General features: G+C 37.3%; 1 protein-coding gene across 1 annotated transcript; it reads left to right on the forward strand.

The window, feature by feature from the left end:
• Positions 1–350: 350 nt before the first annotated feature.
• On the forward strand, positions 351–14,283 carry Pou1f1 (POU class 1 homeobox 1). The gene is made up of 6 exons (XM_051191667.1): positions 351–536; positions 3,182–3,253; positions 10,029–10,253; positions 12,073–12,237; positions 13,165–13,225; positions 14,023–14,283. Exons 1-6 carry the CDS (start codon positions 395–397, stop codon positions 14,231–14,233), a joined length of 876 nt encoding a protein of 291 aa, XP_051047624.1. The 5' UTR covers positions 351–394; the 3' UTR covers positions 14,234–14,283.
• Positions 14,284–19,301: the final 5,018 nt, after the last annotated feature.

A 19,301-nucleotide genomic window follows, 5' to 3' on the forward strand; every position in this document is an offset into this window, starting at 1 on the left:
ACCTTTGAGAAACACTTTTCAAAGTTCATTATTCTTTCCCGAAGCCCTTATTTATTAAAGATGGGAAACAGAGTTTCTGTTTTTGTCTTCCCCCTCAATTTGTACCCCAAAACCAGGTCCCTCCTTAGGCACAGATAATATTTGGGTTAAAAAAAGACAGTTCGAGTTAACTAAGCAGCACTCCTGGGTGTGTGTGTGGTGGGGGGGGGTGAGAATTAACATGTATAAATGGATTTCCTCACAGTATAAATACTAGCCCGCACCCTCCCGGCGCCTCAGAGCCTTCCTGATGTATATATGCAGGTAGCGTGAAGTGAATCGGCCCTTTGATACAGTAATATAATAAAAGTGATCTGGCAAGCAGCGGGTCTTACTTTTCCACTCTCTTGTGGGAATGAGTTGCCAATCTTTCACTTCGGCTGATACGTTTATACCTCTGAATTCTGATGCTCCTGCAAGTCTGCCTCTGATCATGCATCACAGTGCTGCTGAGTGCCTCCCAGTCTCCAACCATGCCACCAACGTGATGTCTACAGGTACTGACTTCCATGGCTGGGCCTACAGTTTTCGGAATGGATGTGATGAATCTTTTCAGCGAATAATCTCTCTGTTCCATTTCCCTTCTCTAATTTGCGTTAGTTAAATATTAAGGATATTGTAAAAAGTCCAGTTCCCTAAGAATTAAAAAAAAATTAGTAGGGGAAATCATTTATCTATTTATTGGTTTTACTCTACAATGCAGAATTGTTTTCTGCATACACAAACAGTGAGCTTGAGTGTTTTTCACTCTGAAATCTATTTTAATAGAGATGTTTATGGATAGAGATCAAAATGAAATATTCTAAATAGTTTAATGTTAAGTAGGTACTACTACTTTATATTAAAATGTATTTCATTTTTGAATTATATTTGCTACTATCTTTAAACAACCATAAACCTTATAAAAATAAACCAAGAAATTCCCAACACAAACTGAAGCGAGCTTTAATGGATAAAGTAATTAAATGCTTCATTAAACTAGTATTGAAAGGTGTAGTCTTAAACTTAGAAAAGAAAGCCAGGTATCATTTAGAGCTGAGAGACTTAAACTTTCTCCAAGACTGTTTTAGAAGTAACTTTTTAAATTTATCTTCACTTAACATTCCTAAATGAAAGTGGTGATCAAAACATGTTATCTAAACACAAATATGTGCTCTTTGCTATTTGCACTTAAAGCAGAAACAGCTGGTCTCAGAGTCAAGCTACCGATGTCCAGAGCTCTAAGCTAACCAACCCAATTTTTTCCATGAAGCAGCAATCCTCATTCACCTCTCAGTATTGAAAGTGTAATTGACTCACATGGAGAGGTAAAACTTATTATTTGTAAAAATAAAAGTTTGTATTTAAGACTTAAAACAAACAAATTTTTGTGACAAGCAGTTTCTAGACATATATGAAGACATTAGGTATATGGACTCTGGCAGCATTATTTAATCTACTAAAGATTCCCATAGTTTAATTTAAAAGGTAATTTTGAGAGTGTACTGAAACGTATTTGATGGACAATACAATAATAAAGTAATTTAATCCTACAATAATCACATAAATAGTCCTATAGATAATTTAAATAATCACAGTACAACCATACTTTTAAAATAACACAGTTTATAAATTGAGAATTAGAAAAATGATACATTTCTCTCATTGACTGTAAGAATAATATTGGATCAGTAGGAAAGTAAAATTTAAGATTAAAATAATAATGTAGCAAAAGGATGTGGCTTTAAATTCTATTGTTTTATTTAAAAATATATAACAAATCATTTAATAATTAACCTGTCATTTATACAACTTCCTAAAATCAAAAACCAAATATCATACAGCTCTTATAAATAAAATTAATTTGTAAAAGTTTCCTTTAATTATTTTAAAATGATTTATAATTTCCCTAAAATTATTGTTATGTATACATCTGGTTAAGTAGTGATTAGTTATTTTAATGAAGGCCCCTAGGTATTAAATATTCTTAAAATTCATTTAATTTTTTTAAATGAATAATGAAATTGTTCTGCGTAACCACTATGTTGTAAAATTACATCACATCTCTACATCAATTTTAAGACTGGAAACGTATGCAGAAATTTACAGTGAAATATTATTCTATATTTAGAAAAAAATATTTATTCTATGAAAAGACCTCATGTCATTAATCCCTACATCATGTGTTAATATTCTCAAATACTCCTATGTACTCTATATGCTATTTGTTTGAAAAAAATTGTTATATTTATTACATAGCCTCATTATTATTGTATTATAAATTATATTTAGGATATGAGATAAAAATGAGGAAGTAAATATAGGGACCATTTTCTTGGTGGTCTCATTGTCAAATGTTCCTGTGGTTAAAATGTTGATTTATATTTAAAACTTCACATACATTTTACAGTTTTATTTATAAATGCACATTAATTACAGGATGTATAATCTATGCTTGGGGTTCTATGTGTACAGAGCCTTCAGCAATAAAGGAACTTATTTTTTTTTTTTTGACCGACTTTATCATTAAAAATTTTCTACCATTTGCGTGCATACCGAAAACCTACAAGCCCAACATAATTGGACTAAACGCTATCACAGGGTTTTTATCAAAGCCCTGAAAACAGTAGTATTTTTATAATTGTCTCTAAATGAGGGAATACTTAATGTGGCATTTTCTCTTTAGTAAAAGGAATAGCAAATCCACTAGTTCTGACTATTCAAGAGTCTATTTAGGTATTCGCTCTTCCAGATACACCCTCCTTATAATACTGTGCCACACACGATGTTCAGACGACTTTTCAATGGATGCAACCTTCAAGAATTTGATAATCCTCAAAGAGCCGGGGCCCAATCTCCTCTCAGCTCTCTTCAGCAGATCCTTGTAGCCACGATGTACACCATACAAGGCTAGTTTGGTGTTATAGGATCTCATCAGTTGAGACCACCTTTGGCTGATGTTATCTGCTCATTAGAAAACTCCAGGGAGGAAGAAAGTACACAGTGGCATATGATTTAAGAATCGCATAAATGTGTAACTTTGAAATGAGTTGAATGTGTCTTGAATCCTCATACATTTTCTTACCAGTCCCGTCTATTTTGTCTTTGATCCAAACTCCTAAATGTTTGCACACGTTCTCGGTGACAACTATGGGAAACACAGCGACGGGACTTCATTATTCTGTGCCTTCTTGTCATTATGGAAACCAGCCATCCACCTACGGAGTGATGGCAGGTAAGAGAAAATACGTATACGTGGTATTGAATTGAGGGAAAAGGTGTTGGGTTTCCTGGACCATAGGCAATGGTGATGGGACTGTAACATGAAATTCTGATCTTTTGGCTTGGGAGATAGTGGTAGATCTGTCACTTTCCCAAGTGTCCCCTGACCCGTGAGGCCCTCAGAAACCTGATGGCTCTATTCTCCACAATCCTGAACTCCAGTGTTTCTGACTCTTGCATGAGCTTTGTGTGGTTTCACTGTTGCTGTTTGTTTTTAACTTATTACCCTTGAAACTGGTAGATGCCACTTGTTACTGTCTTCGTGGGATTTCCTGCAGCAATACTATATTGGCTAGTAGAACCTATGTGGTTACTTAAATTTACATGAAAGTTAATTAAAAATCCAGTTTCTGCTAAGTCATCTCCATTCCCAGTGGCCAATACTCTTGTTTGTCTAGTAGCTACTCCACCAGACACCATGATTTAGGGAGCATCACCTTCATCACAGTACAGCTTGTGTATACTCGTTCCATAAAGATGAATAGAAGGCTCAGCCTGATTTTCGGGGGCTTTGGCCATGGCTGTTTCAGGCTATGGGGATCCTTCCCAGGTTGCTTCTGAAGCCTTACTGAGGTAGGTGAAGTAGTAGCACACTTCCTAGGAGGTGTGAAACATCCCTCTTAGGAGTATAGTGCCAACTCACTGGTGTCAGAGTAAATACACTGATAACTGGGCTTTCTAGAAATGCAAACGCCTGCCCTACGAGATCCCCTCATCACTGAATTCATTACTTAGTTTTGAGGCATGGCTAAATAAAGTGATTTATTCAGTTTAAAAAAAAATATATGGATTGTTGTTCACAGATTTTTTTTATCTGTTAGTTTGTTCTGAAGGAAATACTTTAGTAGCCTATATTTCTTACTACAGCAGGAAACTAATTCTCATCATGGAAAAAATGAAGACATAGTAATAGAAAAAGGAGTGCGGAGGAGAAACAGAGACAGTAGAAATTTGGATAAAGGAACCAAGAATGAAAGAAATCTTTTAAAATTTACTCGTTTGTCCTCCAAGTAAGCAATTATACACACAGAAGCGTAGATATGCTTAGAATATTTAAATAAAATGGGACCAGTAATTTAGTTTGTTAATCTCTAATTTCTCAGTAAAACACTAAGACTTTGCAATAAAATATTGAGAATATTAACATTTCTTACATTCGGTCAAGCATCATTTTGAATAAATCATCATCTTAACTGTTATGGTAAGAAGGCTAGTATTTTTGAAAAACACTGAACTTGTTTTCATACGAGAAATTTTTGTCATGTTTTCCCCCTTTTTAAATAGCCCCCCCCACCTCTCTATTCACCTGTTTCAGAGTTTATGTTCCTAATGATTGCCTATAAACCTTGGGTTTTCTTTCTTTAAAATTATTTATTTTTAGTTTATTTGTATGAGTGCTTTATCCACATGTATGTCTGTGTGTCACTTTCATGCATTGCTCACAGAGACCAGAAAGGGCAATCAGATCCCCTGGGACTGGAATTATAAACGGTTGTCAGTCACCATGTGAGAACTGGGACTCAAATGCAGGTTCTCTGGAAAAGCCACCAGTGTTCCTAACTCCTGAGCTGTCTCTCCAACCTGGTTTTACTTTTAAATAATTAAGGAATATCTAACACCAAGGCTTTTATTCCTTTAAAAATCCATCATCACTTATAAACCATTTAACTAGTCAGTATTTGCAAACACGACAAACAACGTCCTCAACTGACGAATGATATTTGCTGTGGATTAGCAAAATATGCTCGATTAGCTGTTGGAGTGCAAGTGAATGCCTCCTTTAGCTTTTGCAGAAACTTGAGGATCTAAGCAGAAAGCAGCAAGCATATGGTGGCATGCTGCTCTCTGCTGGAGGAAAGTCTGTCACTGTGATTTCCAGGCCTCCCTGAGCACATTCCTTAAAAAGAGATAGGTTTTTGCCCTTTGACTTGAGTTAGTATGAAAACCAAATCAACCAACACATACACGCGTTCACATGCATTTACACACACACACACACACACACACACACCAGCCACTGACAAGTGGCTAATTATCTCTTGTCCTAATTCCTTTGGGTATCACTTTCCTTGCACTGAATAAAGTGGCCCACAGTTATCTAGAGCGTTTGTGGCTAGCCTCAGAGTCCTATAATGCAGCCTGTGTTATAACTGAGTGTCCCATGGAGAAGCAGCTGATGGCACTCTGCACCCTGTTCCCATTCAGGGTCCCCTCCTCTCTCCCTCCCTCCCTTCCTCCCTCTCTCCCTCCCTCACTTCCTTCCTTCCCCCCCCCCTCTCGCTCTCTTACTTTTCATTTCAACATAGTTCATGGGAAAGGACACTCTAAAGACTTTTACCATATCCAAATTCTGATTTAGTGACATCATGCACACAATTTTCATACCAAGATTTAGAGGCCTCATTGTAGCCTTCAAACTGAGTTATATTTTGTCACTAAAATGAAATCTCACTATGGTGCACAGAGACTGTGTTTGAATATTTCTGAGAGGGATGCCATTAAAATACTATATGCTTTATGATTTGTCAGAATGTCTGGTTCTTGACATATATTCAGCATTAGCATGCACTTCGTTGCAGACTAAATCTTAGACAATCTGAATTTTCCTGCTTTCATTCCCAAAGAAGATACACAAATTGAATCATAAAATACAGCCATTCAAAAATGAGGAAGGCAAGGTATAAAACAGACAATAGAAATCTAGTTGTGTCATTTGAATTTTCTGAAATGCCAGCCATTCCCTCCAGGTCCACAGAGCATCTTATGGGCAGGTTTGGTGCAAGAGAAAGACAGAGGGGGAGGGAGGGGTCTGGGCTCGGAACAGCAAAAAGCCTCAGCATTAACTAAGGAAACCTCTCTACCAGGTTCCTGTTGAAGCAGGCTTGTAATAAGTCAGCATTCTTCTTTTGCTCTCCTCAGATAGACATATGATCATTTAGACATAATGCCAGCAGTCAACAGTACAAACCTCACGAGGGAATCATAAATATTCTTCACAACCTCTGCTACCTCTGCTAGAAAACCCACAATTAAATGGCTAGAAAAAAAAAAAAAAAAGTGCTCAGCACTGGGGCAGCTAAGTCTCTTGGGTTGCTTCGGTTCTGGGCTTCTAAAACATCATGAAGTTTAGAAAGCAAGTATGGAGGCTGTTCCGTCGGCCATCCATGGTAACTAGGCTCACCAGCCCTATGGCAAAAACAGGGACCCAGCTGGGACATAGCAGCTAAGCCTTGATAAGGGGGTGGGGTCCTTATTTTAAAAGTACATTTTAAGAGGAAAAGAAAACAGTTTCTGTTTAGGAATGAAATGTGATCACGGAAACCTCTTCATCCATTCGATTTGCTTTTCCCCTTAACTTCTAGTCTTCCCCCCCCCCCTTTCTCCCTTCTGCCACCTTTCCTGTTTTCCTTTTCTTTTGTCCCAAGATGCTAGGGTTGTCCAGGAAAGAGGCATCCTGAAGAAGCCTGGCTTTTCTGCGGGAACGACCTTCCAGCAGCGTTGTAGTGCCTTAGCCTTCCAGACGATGCACAGCCCCCTTCTGTAAGGAGCTGGATTATAAACGCCCTAAACTTTCTCTGCTTAGCCACCTCACTGTTCTGGCTGGAAAGCGGTTCTCTCTGTGCAGACACATGTGGGCATGGGTGTGAAAAACTAAGAGAGTGTAGGGAGGGCTCCAGCATTCCCAAGCTTTTCACAGGAGTCCTTGACCCGGACAGAGAACGATGGCACTGCTTTACCAATGTTTTCAGGGTCATTTTTCAGATTTCTACTGCACAGGCTAACTGCATTCTTCAGTAATCCATGCTTGAAAAGATTTAAAAAACTGTTATTCATACCATACCACCGCTACCCGAGCTCCACAGACTGAGTCATAGGCTGGGAACAGAATTCTGTCTGATTGTGATGATAACAACTAGGATGAATTGCAAAGGAAGGCGACGTCTATGAAAATGATGGTTCATTTGGGTGGAATCAATGGATACTTTACTTAATGAAAAAGTAGTTTTCATTACAGAATGAAAACTATCTTCAATGCTTCACCACCTATCACATTTTCACTCTTACTGTGGTTACTAAACCTTGGAAATTGGGGTTTCTTGCTCATTGTTCAGTGTGGCTCTGTTCACATGCCTGTTCTAGAAGTGGGCTTTCTGAGAGGAATGGTAATAAATAAGCTACCCTAGGGTTTCCCCGGAGTGACATACTGCTAATGTACTTTTTATGTAATTACAGTTTTGCCTGAAAGAGATCGTGTAGAGACAACCAAATGTGTTTAAATTCAGGAAAAGTTTGAAAGGAAGTTGTTTGATTTATCTGAGTATATTGATTTACTGAGTATATTGGAGAATAAAGAAGCATTTTTCCTAAGTTAGTGGAATTCAGGCATCTGTACTGGCCTGCCCTTGAGGTTCTGACATGATATGCTCTCAGCTGCAGCCACTAGGGGCACCACCTGTGTGTACATCCCTTTTAAAAGGGCCCTGCCTACCTCTCATCCCTCTCTTTTCTCTCTCTTCTCCCCAACCCCTCTCCTCTCTCTCTCTCTGTCTTTGTCTCTCTCTCTCACCTCTCTCTCACTGCTCCTGTTCCTGGAGGCTGGCTGGTCTCCCCCTCACCTTCTCCCTTTTTTATGATCCATTTCCCCTAATTTAAAAATTAAAAAAAAAAAAAAAAAAAACCCTCCACTTGAACTCTGACCCATGGCATCTTTCTCTGGTGCATTGTTTTTTTTTTTTTTTTTTTAAATTACAACATCAGTTCTTGTGAGTACCATACCATGTGGTTAAGACAGCTTCTCATCTGAAGGGAAGTTACTGACTTCCTTATCCAGAGACTTCCTAGACTGAAAATAGTGGGGATCATAAACATCCTTTCTTTTCTACTCATTTAGTTTCATACAGAAAAGGAACCTGACAACATGAATTGGACAGCTGTGTCCCACAGAGGACTTACAGTCCCACAGGGTTGTGATGGGCATGAGGAAGTAGATGTAATGACCAGGGTGGATAGCATAAGGATAATTTCTTATTAAAGGTTATCCAGAAATTTAACTGCACAATTTGTAAAAGCAGCACACATTTTGTAAAAACCAGAAATAGTTTCTCTCTTGGGTTGGAGAGATAGGCCAGTGGTTAATAGCATTTGCTGTTCTTGCAAAGGACCAAAGCATGGGTCCCAGCACCCACAAGGTAGTTCACAGCCACTGTTGACCCCAGGTTCAGGGAAACTGATGCCCTCTTCTGACTTACACAAGAACCAGGTATATACATGGTACAAACACTACATTCAAGCAAATATTCATACACGAAGAACAATAAATAAACAAAAACTTCTTTTCTTAAACCTTTGTCACATCTGGAGAGTAGCTGAATTTATTTCACGCTATTTAACCTCACAGACCTTATATGTTTAACTTTCATTTGAGAAGATTATATGTTCTGTCTATTGAATAGAGCTGAGTTTTATTATTACATAATCTTATATAAATAATATCAGCTAAAATTTTGCTGACCTACACTAGTATTACTTATTAGATATATATTATTGGAAGATTTACATATGATAGTATATTATTACTAATTTATTTAACTCATGAACATAGTTGTGGAGTATTGATATATTTTTAATGTTTCTGAGAATAATGACTGCATATAAAACTTGCTTTTAGTTGTTTATACTAAGGAGATTGATCAATTAGTCAATATTTGGTTATACATGGCATTTAACATAACCAGAAGTGAAATCTCCAATAATAAAAATAGTAATTTGTCAATGAGGAAAAAGTCAAATATATTGAAAATTTTCTTCTATGCCTTCTTGTCACTTAAGATCATGACCTGAGGTGGCATCTACTTTCCAAGTAAACACTGACATCTATACCTTTTTCAGCACATTCTTACTTCCTAGGATATATAATCAGTGCTGCCAAGCTAACACCTCTATGGAGGATTCTGTTTCATGTCTACAATTGTCCCCTCCTTTGCATTTTATTTTTTCTTTTCTTTAAATAATGTTAAAAAGAAACTGATTCCCTTATATTGTCTACTTTTCAAGAAAGCTTCTCACAATATTTTAGTAGAAGTTCTAAAATTACCTTTTGTTTCTCTGGCTCATTAAATCGACTCAACTACATTTATGTATTTTGATCTAAGTTTTATTTGCCTTTACCAAATTTAAAATACATGCTTACTTTTTAATTGAAATTAAGCATGCACTATGAAAACAGTAGTATTTTGGTACCATAAGATTAATTTCCCAGTTACAAGAATTTCTTAGTATAGCAGAGTCCACATACTTCATTCCTGGGCTATACCAAACACTACAGGTACCTTCTTAAATTAATTAAGAAGACAGAGATGCATACAATATGGTTAGACCCAAGCCTCAGCCTCTCAGGAACACATGTAGTGTTACCAGACAAAAAAAAAAATAAAAAATAAAAAAATAAATGGAATCTTACCACTTGAGAGAGAACTAGAAAATAATTTAGCTATTTAAAATTGTCCACTTCTTCTTTAACACTAGCTTTGGTTTTGTTCTTTTGGGGGAGGTGGAGGTAAATAATCTCATGCCAACTAACAACTTATTTTGTGTTCGGCTTTAGGAGGGGTAAAAGTTAAGACTGAACCAGTGTGGCATTAAGCATAATCTTAACATCTGGGAGGCTGAGTACCAGAACTATACAAGACACAGTCACCAACAGTCCTTTCCTCTCTCTTTATCCACAGGCAGTTTAACCCCTTGTCTTTACAAGTTTCCAGATCACACCCTGAGTCATGGGTTTCCTCCCCTGCACCAGCCTCTCCTGGCTGAGGACCCCACAACCTCTGAATTCAAGCAGGAACTCAGGCGGAAAAGTAAATTGGTTGAAGAGCCAATAGATATGGATTCCCCAGAAATCCGAGAACTTGAGCAATTTGCCAATGAATTTAAAGTGAGAAGAATTAAGTTAGGTATGCCTTTGTTCACTCTGATGGGTCAAAGAACTGAATTTGCAAATCCTACTCTATTTACTGGGAAAAATGTTATACTTTACTTGAAAGTGCAAATATGCTTTGCATTCTCTTTTTCTCCTAGTCAAATTGGGAAAATTAAAACACATCAAAATCCTTCAATTCCTTGTAAATTCTTAACAGGATAAAAGCATGGATTTTTTTTTTAAGTTAATGTAAGTTAATGTTACTTCCTAATATTTAGCCCATCTCAAGATTAGCTTGAAACCATCCCTTTTATTTAATACTTGACTTGAAATTTTGGAAACCTCATATGATTCGAAATGATGAAAAACTGTAAATGATATTATACCATCTGCTTGTCTTTCTTCTTCACCAGTGTTAGTTTCTTGGGTATCTTTCTAGAGATATCTTGCATGTCTATAAGCAAGCATACAGAACCAACCCTTTATAAATATAAATACACGAGTTTATTTATGTAGGTCTCTTACATAGTTTTAGTCTCTTAGTGATTAAAACAGTGCCACGGTTAGCAACTCTATAAACACATTTTTGCATCTATATAAACATGTGAACAGAAAATGTTGGCTCCAAATCGTCAATTAAACACTAATGCACTTTGACCGATGTTGTCAAACTCATCTCCACAGTTACCGTTACAAACATCTTTTCTGTCTCCAGCAGAGAGCAAATGACCAGATTATGAAATGAGTAAACAGCGGTTGAAGGATCAATGTCCTCTTAATTTTTGGGACCTTGAAAAGACAAAGTGACACGACAGTGTAGTTTTAGTTATAACGTTAAATTTCATTTTAAATTTTTTTATTACTGTTTAATAACCATTTGTAATTCTGATAACAGTCTATTCCAAGCTACTGCTCATTTTCAATGGAAAAGTATTTTTAAAATAGAATAACCATTACAACTAATTGTGGTTCAAATTCATGAAAGGCTGTATTTTTTAATGGGTTGAAATGATAGTTCAAACCTCTGAACTGGTGGAATGAGCCATAGGTAATTTATAATGACATTTATTGATGCACAACATATGAAATCATCTTACACACTTAGGTGTATAGCCCTAGGCCCTGAAATAATATGTACTGAGTACATATAAGAAACAGCAGGAGACATCATTGTCATTCTTATTTTCAATTTTGTTTATATTGCTATGGATATTTAAAATTATAGGTTGATGGTTTATTTTACCTTATATTCTAGTAATGTTTGGGTGCAATTCATAAGGACCTTTTGCTGGGAGATAGATGTATTACTAAATAATACAGTAAATGTGTTTGAAGTTATGCAAACCATATGGGACCATAGGCATCATGTTTTGAATGAAATGTTTTTAGACAAAGCAAGCCTCAATCTTAGTTTTATTTGGTGTAATAATATATCGTTGAAATTTTATTCATGCATAAAAATATGCTTAATCTATCACTGTACATTTTGTACAATATAACCGATGGGTCAAATGTTTTGAGCATATTTTATAATATATATAGAGACCAAGAATTTCTAAGTTCATTTTTAAGTGTTATGACATGCACATGGTATCTGTTCTCTGCTACCATTATCTTTGCATGTGAGTCCTTTTCACTTTAAGGGAAAAAGTAATTTATTAACTAGAGGAACATTTTAGTGTGTTTTATAATTATATGCTAAACCTAAATAATTCTAAATTGCAAGACCATGCATAACGATTCAGCGTGTGTGCTAAGGACTCACCCTGATCCTTCTGGTGTGCTATAATGGGCCCACCCTGCGATCCTTCTGGTGAATTTGGAGATAAGGTTGACTTCTCCTCCTTTCATAGGATACACCCAGACAAACGTGGGTGAAGCTCTGGCCGCTGTGCATGGCTCGGAATTCAGCCAAACAACTATCTGCCGATTTGAAAACTTGCAGCTTAGTTTCAAAAATGCATGTAAACTAAAAGCAATATTATCCAAGTGGCTGGAGGAAGCTGAGCAAGTCGGAGGTACTGGGGCAAATCTCTGCAGCTTGTGTTGTGATGTAGTCACAAAGCGATCACCAGGCGGGGCCGCGGGATGCATGCTGAAGCTGGGCTTTGAGGCCTTTTAATCTCTTTGAAAAGAAAAATAAATATCTCGATGGATAAGGGGGGCAGGGAGACCAATGTAACCCAAGTTCAGGACTTAATAAATCCAAGTTCAGGAAGTACAAGTTGCGTGGGGAAGGTTTCTAGAAAACAGAGCATCGGCGGAAGGTACTGAATATTCTTTAACATCTGCGTTTCCTGGAATTTATGATATCCGGAGTAACTTAGAGGAACCGCTTTTACAACCTGATACTAATGTTCACACCAGTCTGTTAAACAAATACCATCATAAAAATTACACACATACACACACACACACACACACACACACACACACACACACACACTATAATTTACTTGAGAAAGAACTGGATGTGTAGGGTGGGGGGAAAGACCAGGTATCCAGAGCACACACTGCTCTGTCAAAGGATTGGAGTTCAGTTCCCAGTACCCACAACCTGCAACCCATACCACCTGTAATCCCAGTTTGTAGGGATCTGGTGCCCTCTTCTGGCCGCCGTGGACACACACACACACACACACACACACACACACACACAATTGAAAACTTAAAAAAAAATGAAACTTGGAAACATTTACAATGAATGTTTTAACAGAAAGTGAACATAGGGTTTGTAAAAAAAAAAAAAATCTTTACCAGATTTATATTTATTTTGCTTTAGTACTATTTTTATAATAAATGCAATATGAAATGGCCTAACTTGCAGTTAAGACAGAAATGCACAGCAATTGTAGTTTGCATTATTTTATATGGAAAATTGAAACCCTCCAAAATGCTAGTTTAAAATTACTTTCTACTTTTATTTTGTCTTTCCTACATTACAGCTTTGTACAATGAAAAAGTGGGAGCGAATGAGAGGAAAAGGAAACGGAGAACAACTATCAGGTATTTCTTCCAGATAATACATTTAACAGTGAAAGAAAGAAACAGTGTTCACATAGAATCAGCATTTAAGTACAGTTTATAACACATGAGGTCAATAGAAATAATTGATGAAACAAAGAAGTGTTTTAAAAAACCAAATTCATAGAAATGAAGGTAGTATTTTGTTTTTTAACATTTCACGGACAAATATGTATTGTTTCATTCGCTGTCTTGGCACAGACTGAAAAATGGAAGTCAAACAATTAACTGATGCCCTTGTAGATTACAAGTTCTCACTCTGCTAATGCAGTATCTTCACTAAAAATAACAAAAGGTGTGTCAGTCTAATGTCTCTCAAGACCCTTCATTTCAACCACGAAGGATAACTTAGTGATGCCTTTGTTTCTGTGAGGTGCTCATAGGAAATAGCAGAAGGTTTTAATCTCAGGTAGTTGTCAATTACACATTTCCTGCATTATAAACCCTGGCAATGACTGGGTGTGTGTGTGTGGGGGGGGGCAGGTGATAAGCAGGCAGGGAGCCCTTGTACTTTGAAAGGCCCACAATTCCTTTTCTTTGTCAAGAACTTGGTGCCCCCTTGTGGTATAAAGAGAGAGAACCTGGGTTCCCTAGTTTTTGCCTATGTCTAGAATAAGACATGCCTCTGGGTAAAAAAAGTCATTGTTTTTATAATCGATGAGTTACTTTTCCGTAGTAATATTTATAAAGTTAAGCTTCATTTTATTTTTCCGAAAACTTCATTGAACGACACACAATTTCGTCCCAAACGCTAACCACCACCACCCTCACCCCCCCAGTATTGCAGCTAAGGATGCGCTGGAGAGGCATTTTGGACAGCAGAGCAAGCCTTCCTCTCAGGAGATCATGCGGATGGCTGAAGAACTGAATCTCGAGAAAGAAGTAGTAAGAGTCTGGTTTTGCAACCGAAGGCAGCGAGAAAAACGAGTGAAAACCAGTCTGAACCAAAGCCTGTTCTCGATTTCGAAGGAGCACCTCGAGTGCCGATAAGACTTGAGTGTGGTAGCTGTTTGTGTAGCCACTTCCCACTCCTTCCAGTTTGCAAGCAAAATCAGGAGTTACTCACTTGGTTAGCTTCAAAAACTAGATTAAATCAATAACGTTTGCAGTTTTATTGAAGAGTCCATGATTTAAATTGGGACCTTTAATTGTTCTTAAGATTCAGTGCTCATTTAAAATCCTAAAACACTAAAATCTAGGAAACCCTCACCCTAATCTCTTCTAGTAACACAGAAATGGGGTGAGGGCAGCATATATGTATCTTTTAGTTTTAGTTTAAAATTTCATTTTCTAAGCCAATTTATTGTTTTTAATTTTTTAACAAGTAAGAACAAATATTTATAGAATATTAACCATGGAAAGTACACACTGAGAATGTATTGACATGCTTGGAGAGCTGGCTCAGTGGTTATAAGAGCCTTTGTTGTTTTCCCAGAGAACTTGGGTTGGATACCCAGCACAGCTCATAACTGTCAGTCATTTCCACTGGGAGTCCAATGGCTGTTCTAGCCTTCATGGGTACCAGGCATGCATGTGATGCACAAATATACATATAGGCAAAAACCCCATACACATAAAGCAAAAATAAATAAAGCTAAAGATGAAAAAGTATGTTGATTTATATTTGATATTCCACTAGCCCTAAAGATGTTTTGAGTAAGGTATGAAGAACCAGTTGGTGGCTAAGAATTTTACCATTGCCTTCAGAAATCATCTTCAGTCAGAATCCTTTGATACCTTTGAAGTTAACATTTTAGGACTGCTTCCTAAAGAAATGTTTTTTGTTTTTAAGATTTGTAGGAACATTTGGGCATGATGTCACAAACATTTGCTTTATTCTGTTCTGCTACAGAAAACATAAAAGCTGGGAACTTAAGTCCAGTGACAGAGTAACCCTAGTATGTTTCAGATACTGGGTTCAGTCCTGAGAACAACTGAAACTGAAAAACAAAAGTATACTTTAGTTATTCCTGACCTCTGTCATTCATGTCTGTAAGCTGCAACAGGGCAACAACCCATCTTATCTACTGTTATTTCCACAGTGACTAAACAAAAGCCTGCCTATACTAGGTATCTATAAACTGGGCTAAAGGAATGGGCTGTATGGTGGACAACTGCTACAAATATGAAGGGTGCCAGCCAAATTGAAAAATCTGTTATTTCTGAAGTATAGAAACTCACTTGAGGTCACTTAACAATATGTCAATTTTGGCATCAATAATTACACCATGCATTATTATTAATAAAAGTGGGAAAGGTTGACTTTTCAATTCTCAGGATTATAACAAGGAAGATATTTACTGAATCTGAAAATGAACTCTGAAACTTATAAGTAGAAGCAACTAATGTAGTACCAATCTAGAATAGCAACTTTGGTGTTTTGCATGTCAGTCTGCTGGCAACATTCCTCTAATCTATTCTGTGTAACACGAGTTGAAATTAGGTGAGAATTTAACAGTTAAGCATACTAGCCAAATAAATTATACCATCCAATGTCATATATATTTTTATACATTTTTATTAATCAAACTTAGTCATTTATTTCACATCCCTACCACAGTTTCCCCCTCTTTCCTCTCCTCCATTCCCTCCCCCCAGTACTAAAGCTGGGTCTGGGGGAAGCAAGCTTGTATTCCGGCCAGCAGCCAGCGTAGATCCCAAATTCAAAGTTTGCCTGGCTACAGAGTGAATTCAAGTCAGTAAGACTGTATCTAAAAATGAAAAGAGAAGAGGGCCAGAGGCATACCTCAGGTTAGTACACACAGAAACTTAAACCAATTCTCCAAACCCAGGCACAGGTGCACCATCTAATCTGTGTTGGATGCGTCTCAAGAATTCCAAGTGATTCTCTTTCAGCTGTTAAGTTTCTCTGGAAAATTATTATTTTTAAAAACTGCTTAAAACACACATAGTTTGCAAATGGAAGTATCATCGCATACACACGTGCACACATATGTATGCAAAGTCTCACATTGCACTTTGACACCTTAAATAGAAGCTAAATTCCATGCACTATAAACCTAGACCAGCTGCATTTTTATGTTTTAAATATGGATCTGGTGGTAATGTTTAACATGATTCATGTGCAAATGTACATGAACTAGAACATATCTATGTGTCTATAATGTTATCTTTTCAAGTCTAGACACCATCAGTAGACTCATTTATATATAATAATGCATTTTGAGACTATTTTCTAGCCATATTTAATATTCTATTAGATTTTTAACCTTCAAAACAGAGAGGCACTATGTCATATAGACTCCTAAATTGTAATTAAGGAAATGACAAATGCAATTCACTGTGTAGATTCTGGGAAAGAAATATTGAGGGCTGACAAGCTGCATAGACTTTTATGTCCTGTGGGTTGCACAATGTATGCTTCCAGGAATTCAGTGAGGAAATCATTAAGATGGAAAGATGTATTCACCGCTTCTAACAACATTACCTAACAGAAATGGCTGAAAAACACACTCATGAAATGTGCCTTCTATCTCTAATGGTGGAAAGGGAAGTATTTTCAGAGTTTGGGGCTGGGAAAGTGTGTGCCTTCAAGGTCTGAAGGATAGATAATAGAGGATCTGTGTTGCCAGTTCATAATCTTTTTTGTAATAAGGAGAAAATTATACGTCTATTTTCAGACCTTGCTAAATTGAAGTCGGAGTATTTTAAATTAGGTACACAGAAATCAGGCCAGAAATGTGGAAATCGGGCTTGTGGGGAGCATGCCTCCTACCGAAGGAAGACTATTTCTATGGACATTCAAAGGTAAATAAAATATAAACGATTCAAAGTCAAATAACAATGCCACAGACTGCTAGCCTCTGGTCCATATAATTCAGTTTTGAGCTGCTTTAACACAGCCCTTGCCCATCAGGCAATCCCATCAACTACACTCTGTGTAACACAACCTGCCATATGGTCATTTTATGCTTCCTAATACCAAATATCAACATCATTTGTAGTGGCATGCTGTTCCTGCCGGTTTTTAGATTGCAGTCTATCATGGCCTGGCAGCTCTCTCCAAGCTCAGCAACATGAAGTACTCCCTCCCAAGTACGGATTCTTGCTCTTTACCTGCCCTTATTTGGAGGATGCCTCTAGGCCCAGATGCCTGACTATCTCTGGCTTGACTCTTGACACAGTTCCCTGCTAGAAGCTTTCCCCCTGCTGCTCGTATATTCCATAAACTTGGAAGAGTTGTCTTACTTAAGTCACTCCCCAGAGGGCTATCTTCATATCTACAGCCATCCCAACCCTGTTCCCCACTTCAGCTCCTGTGGGCTGTGGCCATCAATCCCTGAGGAATTAGGAGAACCACAGCATGTCCACACTACCTGACATTCCTCTGGTCCTCTGAAATCGGCTCCATCCATGACCCCAATGGACCTCTTTCAGTAGCAGAGACACTGCTGTGTTCCTCTGTTCCCTTTCCACCAGCAAGCCCATGCTAAACTAACCCTATTACCAAACAGAGGAAAGATTTTAAAAAGTGATTTCTATTATGCTCAACCAATAAAAGTCACTAAAGTGAACTCTTTTAGTAAAAGAGAAGTTACTGACAGATTTACTATGGTTGTAATGTGCCCCCCCAAGACATTTAGCAATGTAGTCAAGTCACAATAATTTCAATATCATTGTGAGCCCACAGTTCTGTGTATCTGTATTTGATTAAAACAGAAGCAAGTATTTGATACTTGTATACTTGAAAACATAATACTGTGATGGGAGATGCCATTCTCTAAATATGTTTCTCTTATTGGTTAATGAATAAAGAACTTTTGGCAAATAGGGAGGCAAGATAGGCAGGACTAGGGGACAAGAAAGATTCTGGGAGATGTAGTAGAGAGGAGTCAAGATGTAGGACATGAGAGAAGAGGTCCAGACCCTCTCTCCAGTAAGATAAGACCATGTGTAAACACTTAGATTGATAGAAATGGGTTAATATTTAAGACAGAGCTAGCCGATAAGAAATGCTAGTAACTGGCTGACAATTTCATAATTACTACACTGTCTCTGCGTGTTATTAGGGGACTGATGCAGCTCTGGGACCAGGCTGGCAGGAAAGTGCATGTAACAACACTGAAATGTCTTCTTCTTGGAGACTGGAGGAAAGAAATGATAGAACTGGAAACTACTACTTGTTGGGCTTGCCCCACAGGCAAAAACCAACCCTTTAACCATTTTCAGTTCTTAAAAAAGACACTCCCTTTTGTTTTATAAATTGAAGTAGCGCAGCAATCTAAACTTCCTTACAGAAAAATAGCAAAATTATTCTGTTTAAACAACTACATATATGCAAACTTCCTAGCCTTAACAGCAGTCAAAAACAAAGGAAAAAAGAAAAAATGGATAAGAGCAATAAATCTTTATTGAGTTTTTTTTTTTTTTTTTTTTTTAGGATAAAATAATCTTAAAACTCAAAGGTCTCACATATAAACAAGTAAATTAGGTTAGACGACATAACTCTATACATCCAAAACAGGTTTGGGTGCAACACCCGATGATACAGTACAATGTTTGGACTCCTTCCCCTCAGGGAAAATGTGAATTGTGCACTTGACACCATAAGTACTGTGGCCTTCTCTTGGAACACAAGATGCTTATGGATTCTGAAGCAGATAGTGGAGCTTCTGCTCCTTGCACCTATCTGTGCCACGTCTAAAGTCACAGTATGTGTCTGCCTTTGTTATCTGCCAGCCTAAAGGTCCAACCCTTGGGATTCCCCAAGTTACACTCATTGGAGTTCCTACAGTTTCTGTGTTGGGATGTGTCAGAATCCATACATTACAACATCATTCTTCAAAACTAACCTAATTCTAAATTCTACTTCTAACTCTGTGGAGCCATCCCTTTCTCCTGCTCTCTATAGGACATATAGGACATAACTTACTTTTCAAATTACTGCTACAACAATGATGCACTTTAGGCAGCAATTTCTGACAAAGTTGCAGTTTATTTACCAAAAACAAAACAAAACAAAAACGCTCTTAGAAATCTAGGTCAAGTATTGTCATAGTAGTAAGTACTTCATTTAGAAGAATGGCTTCAATTTAGA

The sequence above is a fragment of the Phodopus roborovskii genome, unplaced genomic scaffold (genome assembly GCF_943737965.1).
Source record: "Phodopus roborovskii unplaced genomic scaffold, PHOROB, whole genome shotgun sequence".
NCBI classification, from domain to species: domain Eukaryota; kingdom Metazoa; phylum Chordata; class Mammalia; order Rodentia; family Cricetidae; genus Phodopus; species Phodopus roborovskii.